Here is an 8,779-nt window from a genome sequence, read left to right as displayed (position 1 = left end):
CCATAAAACTAAGTCATATGGAGGTGAGTCAAACTATCATTAGACATACACATACACACATGCATCTGAAGGTATGTGGCCAGGTGGTTAGGGTGTTGCACTCACAAATGTTAGAGTGTGGTTTCAATTCCCAGACTGGCAGTGCATTGCATTCTTAAGCAAAACACTTCATTTCTCATTGCTGCAGTCCACTCAGCTGTAAATGGGAACACCCTGCAATGGACTTGGTGTTTCATCCAGGAGGAATGTTGGCCCACCCATCTACGTAATGGGGTGGCACGTTTGAAAGTTACAGTAATGCAATGAAGCGCATTGTGGCCTGTGATGAATAACAACATCTGATAGTCTGGTCAACACAACAATATATATATATATATATATATAATAATAATAATAATAGGGAGTATAACTCCAAACTTACAGGGTAAAATTCAATTTAGTATTAAATCAAATTTCACAATATAGATATATAAAATATAAATTAGAATAATAATAGTGGTTTTATCTCTAATTTATATTTGATATATATATATATATAACATCATCATTTAATATCCATTGTCCATGTTGGCATGGGTTGGACAGTTTGATCAGGGATGGTAAGTTGAGGGGGTTGCACCAGATTCCAGTCTGATTTAGCATGGTTTCCATGGCCCTTCTAAGTGCTGACCACTCCGAGAGTGTAACAAGTGCTTTTACATACCAGTTGTGTGGCACCAGTATCTGCCACGACTACGATTTCACTCCGCTTGATGGATCTTCCTTCTAAAGCACAGCAATACATACACACACACACACACACAAAACAACACTATGCTTATACTTACCTCATCAGCAAAGGCATCTACCGGAAAGTTCTCTGTGTCTGGAGTCTCAGGCCCAGAACCTTTTACACGGCTCACTGCCATTTCTGCAAACCCCTTGCCATGCGGTCCTCGCATGCGGACGAATTCCACTCGTTTGTGGCCCTTGAACCAGCCAAGGGACATCGTATGAGCCCATCGAGATGTGAGACTAGCCTTCAATAAAGAGGAGAGAGAAAATATTTTTAAGAGGGGATTCTATGGGAAAAGAAATAATGGTAAATAAGAATTGAAGAAAGACACCTTCCTCTTCAGTTAAGCCCCCAATAGCGTTTTTAAACCTTTGAAGATCAACTGAATAGCCTATGGTGGTGGGGAACTTTTAACCCAAGAACTGTAGCTAACTTTTAGAAATTCTTCTCCTGGTAGAGCTACAGGTGGTGATGGGACATTACCAACTTAAGAGAAACTCCATAGGCATATTGGTATCATGAACCAGGCCCATCCAAGACGGACAACACCTGGAGCATTGCTGGCTTGTGGAGTTGTGCTGTTGTAAGATGGATCCAGTTATCAACCAAGTCTTATCGTGACCATTGTTCCAGCTGCTTTCGTCTCTTTTAACTCTGGCAAAAATTATTATTAAGGTTGTGAGCTGGCAGAATTGTCACTACACTGGACAAAATAGTTAGCGGAGGCGGAGAGAGAGAGGGAGGCGGAGAGAGAGAGAGAGAGGGGACGGAGAGAGAGAGAGGGGACGGAGAGAGAGACGGAGAGAAAGAGATGGAGAGTGAGAGACGGAGGGAGAGAGACGGAGGGAGAGAGGGGGACGGAGAGAGACAGAGAGGGGAACGGAGAGAGAGAGAGATAGAGAGTGACAGAGGGAGAGCAGAGTTTAAAAAATGACCTTTAAATAACAAATGTAAAGTTGTTATTGATTTGCTGGAATATTGTAACTGATGAAGTATTGAACTTTTAGTCACATGACCCAAAACAAATACCAAAAGAAACCCAATCAAAATTTATTTTAGTAAATGACAGGACATCATCATATAAAAATAAATTTCAAATTATCATCATTGTTACTTTTATTATTATTACTATTACTATATTATTATTATCATTATTTTGGCTGGAAGCTGGCAGAATCCTTAAGATGCTGGATGGAATGTTTAGCAGTAATTCACCAGTCACTCTGTTCTGAGTTCAAATTCCACCAAGGTCGACTTTGCCTTTCATCCTTTTGGGGTTGATAAAATAAGTCCAGTTGAACATTGGGGGACGACGTAATCATCTCACACCCATCAACAAAACTGCTGCCCTTGTGGCAAAATTTGAGACCATTATTATTATTTTGACCCTGAAGGTATGAAATAAGTACCAGTTACACATTGGGGTTGATGTAATCGACTGCCCACCCACCAAATGTCCAGCCTTGTTCCTATAGTAGAAAGGATTATTATTATTACTCGAGTTCAAATTCTGCCGATATCAGCTTTGGCTTTCATCCTTTTGGGGTCGATGAAATAAGTACCAGGTACGCACTGGGGGTCGATGTAATCAACTATCCCGCTCCTTGAAAATTTCAGGCCTTGTGCCTATAGTTGAAATGATTATATTATTATTATTATTTAGGTGGTGGATTGGCAGAATTGTTAGAAAGCCAGACAAAATGTCGAAGATTTATAATTTGATGAAAATAATGATCAAAGCAGATGTAAATAATTATTTCTTACGTAGGTAGGGATTGGGCCAAAAGCCACAAAGTCCAACCACATCTTGCAATCTGTGGTTTTAATCTGGAGATTTCAATTACTGTATCAACTGCATTTATGTATTTCATAACTTTCCCACTTGGTACAAGACCAGAAATCTGAGGGGAAGGGACACTTGATTACCATATAAGAATCCTTTTTTTGTCAAAAATTAGGTTAAAAAATATGGGAGTTTCTTATACATGGATAGTATCATAATCCCTTACAAAGCCTTTTTTTAAACTTTAAGCTTTAAAAATTAGGGGGTTCCTTATATACGTTAAAGTATGGTAAATCAATTCCAGGACTTGACTGCTTCTTTATTTTACTAACCATGCAAGGCTGTGAAGTGCAATTATTCTTGCCAAGGTCAACTCGACCTCTCATTGTCTCCAGTTTTCTCTCACGCCAAATTTCTGGCCTTGGGCCTGTATTTATCATTATCATCATTTAATGTCTGTTTTCGGTGCTGGCATGGGTTGGAAGGTTTGATGGGATCCAGCAAACTGCAGGATTGCATCAAATGCCGGTGTCAGTTTTGGCATAATTTCTACAGCTGGATGCCTTTCCTAACACCAATCCCTTTCCAATGTGTACTGAATGCTTTTTTTTTTAGTAGTGTGGCCTCCCTGATGGTGAGCCATGTCTTATACAGCCTGCTTCTCATAAAAAGGTTACCCCATGCCTGGTGAAGACATTGGTGCATGAAGCAGTTCACTGATATGTCAGGTCCTGTCAAATATTCCAACTCCAAAATAAATATCAAATGTAAATTGTAGTTACGATACCTGTGCTGGCTGCATGTAAAAAGCACCATCCGAAATTGGCCAATGCCAGCGCCGCCTTGACTGGCATCTGTGCCGGTGGCACGTAAAAAGCACCAACCAATCGTGGCTGCTGTCAGCCTCCCCTGGCACCTGTGCCGGTGGCACGTAAAAGGCACCCACTACACTCAAGGAGTGGTTGGCATTAGGAAGGGCATCCAGCTGTAGAAACACTGCCAGATCAAACTGGAGCCTGGTGCAGCCTCCTGGCTTCCGAGACCCCGGTCGAACCATCCAACCCATACTAGCACGGAAAACGGACGTTAAACGATGATGATGATAATGATGCTAGCATGGGAGCCAGGTATTAAATGGTGAGGACAATCTTGAAGCTGGTCAGTGACAGTTCTATTCAATGTTCCTCCCCGTGATACAAAGACTGGGCGTCAGTTCCTCAACCACCAGCCGCACCAAACATGCGCAACCACCCTCAAACACCCAACTTAGAAAGGGAAGGAAGAATATACAGAGTACTTGAAAAAAAAAAAGTTATGATCATGGTCAGTCAGGGCTGACCTAGGGCTAAAGAACAACACCAACTCACCCTTGCATCATAAACTTTCTTCAGGGCTTCATATTTTATAGAACCGAGGAAGATCACACCTTGAAATTTGCCATCGTGGTCTGTGGCAACTAATTCTACACAAATTATTTCGCTGTCCCTGACAATGATATCAGCAAAAGCCTGAAAAGTGAAAGAAGAAGAGAAGAAAATAGAGACAGAACCAAAATGAGGAAACTGAGAACAGAATCTCTACAATAATAGGAACCTTAGGAAGGAATAACAGACCAAGACATAGACAAATACATAACCAAAACACCAAAGTTTACATACATATACCTGTTCATCAGTCAGAGTGACAAGGACCCTTTAGTCAACCTTAAAGATGATTAATGACTTGTGCAGTGACTTTGTTTAAAGTGTAAAAGAGTTGCTTATCGTCAGCCTCACTCTCTCATCTCTGACCATCTTGAATCAAGTGACAAGGCCAGGTCAAGGTGACTGGGGACGGAGATGGATGCTGTGGATGACCAAGGTGTCTGGCTTGCTTCATCTTGTTCTCTGCAGCCAACAAAGCATTACTGCAGCCACCTTCCCCTCCACTGAAACATGAAATCTTCTTTTGCAGAGTTCACCAAATCAGTCCTTACATACATTGCACATAAATAGAATATACAGGTAACAGCATTGCTATATAATACAGCTGACACAGAGCACCTCACGATTTAGGCACATATATAACTCAGACAGTTGTTGGCTAGTTGTTGGCCCAAGTTAGATTTACCTATTTAGTGAAATCTTTTAACTCCTATTTTGGGGACAGCCTAGCCCTTCAATCCCCAACATTGCTTTGTCCCATGTACCAGTTTCATACAAAACAATTTTTCCATGGACTGTGGGAACACATGATTAATGAAATGTGCATAATACAGAATTTAATTATTACATACACAATACACCTATGTAATCTTACATATACAACATATATACATATATATATATATATATATATATATATATATACATATATATATATACTGCAAAAACACACAGAAGATTGCAATAGTGAAAGTAGAAATAAAATTTAAAAATCAATTCTTTCTGTGTGGCTCAAAACCAAATGATCCACAGCCTGGTACTGGCCTGAATTTGTAAGACCAAATTTTACAGCACAATAAAAAAAAAAGGTAAAAAAGAAATGTAGGTTGACTTATACACCAAGATGACTTTGGAAGACCAAAACCTTCAAGTGAAATGCAGGGTTTGAAAAGATAATTACGATGTTTGAATGTTTACATTTAATAAATGGTACGTCAATTTGTATGCTGGAAAACACAGAACCATAACTGTTTCGGAGAATCATTAAAGTGTTGAATGAAATGTCTTACAGGAATTTTTCTGGTTCTTCAAATTTTGAAGAGCAATTGAATAAATACCAGGGGTTGATCTATTTGACTAAACGTTGCAAGGCAGTGCTCCAGCATGGCAGTAGTCCAATGACAGAAACAAGATAAAAGAAAGAGACAATATCTCACCTCCTCAAAATTATCAACAGAGAAAAAGATATTAGGATAGGCGATGGCTTCTTCTGTTCCTTTGCTGTCCATTCTCCGACGACTTGGAGACGGATAGACTTTCTGAAAGCAGAAACAGAATAAGTTGAGTTAACGAACATGGAATTGTTTTTTTTTTTTAATGCTTTACTGCAACCTGGAAGTTTTCCAAAATTTGTTTTAATTTTAGGTTCCAAAAGGAACAATACACATGAACTTAACAAGGCTCCTATCAAACTTAACAAAAAAAAAAAAAACCCAGAAAAACCCCCAAAACTTTTGTACAATGTACAAAGCAAATTTCTAACCCTTTAACTGCAAAATTAAATTTCATGGTTATTCCAGTGAATATGCTAAATGTTAAAAAAAGAAAAAATAAGGGGAAAAAAAAAGGTATTTTCTGTAAGCCCTGTTGCCTCAATAAACTTGACATATCTCAATAAAAAATTTGTTTCAAACATTAGATTCCGCAACAAAAGATAGATTGGTCGTTATGTATATGTATGTATATATATATATATATATATATATATATATATATATAACTGCTTTTGTTAAGGGTAATTAAATTTTGAGTGGTTATATCCTCATGTGAAACCAATGACACATCTGGGGGGGCGGCCAAACTCACTAATATATATTTTCGTGTGTGTGTGTGTGTTTGTGAACACATATACATACATATGTGTGTTTGTCTCTGCATGTGTGTGTGTGTGTGTGTGTGTGTGTGTGTCACTGTGGGACGAACAAACAGGCCATTAGCCTTATCATTCTGCTTCATTTATTTTGGTTTTACATCAAGATTAGGCTCGTCTTCGGGCTCTTACGTCGATGATAAAGTAAGTAGCAGATAAAGTAGTGGGGTTGGTGTAATCAACTAAAACCCTGCCTCAAAGGCAGGTAGGCGTCCCACTGTGGACAGGATCCAAAGACTGAAACCAACAAACAATTATAAAAGGAAATAAACTGTTTACAAGACATCTAAATACGTATTCTTTTCATGGAGACAATGAGAAAATAAATAGAATATATATTTCTATATTGCCCACAAGGGGCTAAACATAGAGGGGACAAACAAGGACAGTCAAATGGATTAAGTTGATTATATCGACTCCAGTGCGTAACTGGTACTTTTATTTATCGACCCCGAAAGGATGAAAGGCAAAGTCAACCTCGGCGGAATTTGAACTCAGAATGTAGCAGCAGATGAAATGCCTATTTCTTTACTACCCACAAGGGGCTAAACACAGAGGGGACAAACAAGGTCAGACAAACCGATTAAGTCGATTACATCGACCCCAGTGCGTTAACTAGTACTTTTATTTATCGACCCCGAAAGGATGAAAGGCAAAGTCAACCTTGGCAGAATTTGGACTCAGAATGTAGCGGCAAACGAAATACCGCTTAGCATTTCACCTGACGTGCTAACGATTCTGCCAGCTCACCGCCTTAAAAATAAATAGAATATAATTGATGAAGAAACTAACTTCAAGCACACACAAACATAACACATTTAATCATTCCGTATTTTACAGAATCAACCCTTTAGCATTCAGATCCCTCTGCCAAATGTAATGCAATCAATGTGGCTGATGCTAGTATCAAGTAACTGGCACTCGTGCCAGTGGCACATAAAAAGCACCTTTCGAGCGTTGGGCCTCATGGAGACAATGACAAATGAGTGAGACCTTTGGTGAGATGCTGGGCTTGAGTAGAAGACCCATCAAGCCAAGTGGAATTGTAGTTGTGACAGATGTTGGTCTCAGGAAACTGACACCTCTGCTGATGGCATGCAAATGCACCGATTACACTCTCGGAGTGGTTGGTGTTAGGAAGGGCATCCAGCCATAGAAAACCATGCCAAATCAAACTGGAGTCTGGTGCAGGCCCTCAGCTTACCATTCCTGGTCAAACTGTTCAACCATGACAGTATGGACAACGGATGCTAAATGATGATGATCGTTTTGAGTGAAATGTGCATTATCTCAATTCTGATATGACTATTTTTTGAATGACATTGTTGGGTTGGTGTGAGAAGCCAGATCTTGCTGGTTTGAACATAAAACAGCTAGAAGGCTTTGGCTAGATATGGCTAGTTTAAACGTTGAAGTATGCAAGCACACTTTGTGTTGAATTAAAACTTTTATTTAATCAGATCAAATGTTTGGAAATTAAGATTATCAATGATAAATAAGTATTTAACCATCTCTCTCTCTCTCTCTCTCTCTCTCTCTCTCGGGACCTCTTGTATCTCCTTGTGATATCATGATATCAAATCTCAGGTTCAACTGAGACCCAGGCTAGTTATCTGTATCATGTGACCTTTGGGTTTAGATATAAACAATTTCTAAACATTCTTATCAAGAAGAACAGATGTACACAGATTATGTCATATGTTGTGTGGTGATGTTTATGATTAAATTTAGTGGCCCACAATTTAGTCTCTAGTAGCAACATGGTCGTTATATTCCAATCTCAGATCCCAGACTTAATTTTTTTTTTTTTTTACAAATCAACAGCATGTAATACACACACACAAGGAAACTGTAAGAAGCTGTTCTACATATACACGTGCGTGCGTGTGTGTGTGTGTGTGTATGTTTACATTTAAGGGTCCAAAAAATTTATTGCTGTAGTTGGTATTAACACATTTTTTGTTGTTGCGGTAGTGGTGGTGGTGGTGAGAAGAGGCAGGAGAGAGGGAAAGAGAGAGGGAGGTGGCAAGAGAGAAGTGAGGAGAGAGAAAGAGAGAGAGAGAAACTTATGTGATATTGTTTACCTGAGCAAATTTTTTCAGGATTTGTAAATCTTTATCACTGGTCCTCGTACAGATCGCACACGTTACTGTATATTCAAACTGAAAAAAATAAAAAACAATATTACTAACATAATAATAATCATAATAATATCTTCTACTAGAGGCACAAAGCCTGAAATTTTTGGGGAAAGGGATTAGTCAATTATACTAACCCTTGTGTTTCACTGATACTTAAGTTATCAACCCAGAGAAGATGAAAGGCAAAGTCGACCTTGGCAGAATTTGAACTCAGAAAGTAAGGACAGACGAAATGCCGCTAAGCCCAGCATGCTAATGATTCTGCCAGCTCACCACCTTAATAATAATAATAATAATCTTTTCTACTCTAGGCACAAGGCCTGAAATTTTTGGGGAGGGGGGGGGGCAGTCGATTAGATCGAACCCCAGTATGCAACTGGTACGTAATTTATCATCCAGCCTTCATCAGGTGTCTTGGGGGAAATTTTGAACCTGGGTTCTCATTCCTAAGGTATTTTTCGATATTGCCCACAGGCATATGGCGTAGTGGTTAAGAGTACGGGCTAC

General features: G+C 39.2%; 1 protein-coding gene across 5 annotated transcripts in view; it reads right to left on the bottom strand.

Annotated features, from left to right (window-relative positions):
- LOC115224470 (uncharacterized protein KIAA0930 homolog) overlaps window positions 1-8,779 on the bottom strand; it is a 57,001-nt gene that overhangs the window by 24,310 nt on the left and 23,912 nt on the right. For all 5 annotated transcript variants that reach the window (XM_036513158.1, XM_036513157.1, XM_036513160.1 and 2 more), the window contains exons 5-8: window positions 8,216-8,293; window positions 5,419-5,520; window positions 3,926-4,066; window positions 828-1,019 (exon numbers count right to left, since the gene is read on the bottom strand). In XM_036513158.1, coding sequence (XP_036369051.1) covers window positions 828-1,019; window positions 3,926-4,066; window positions 5,419-5,520; window positions 8,216-8,293 — 513 coding nt within the window. The remainder of the gene's footprint in view (window positions 1-827; window positions 1,020-3,925; window positions 4,067-5,418; window positions 5,521-8,215; window positions 8,294-8,779) is intronic.

The sequence above is a fragment of the Octopus sinensis genome, linkage group LG25 (genome assembly GCF_006345805.1).
Source record: "Octopus sinensis linkage group LG25, ASM634580v1, whole genome shotgun sequence".
Lineage (NCBI taxonomy): Eukaryota > Metazoa > Mollusca > Cephalopoda > Octopoda > Octopodidae > Octopus > Octopus sinensis.
The sequence above is the reverse complement of the archived record's forward strand: the minus strand, read 5'-3'. Positions and strand labels throughout refer to the sequence as shown.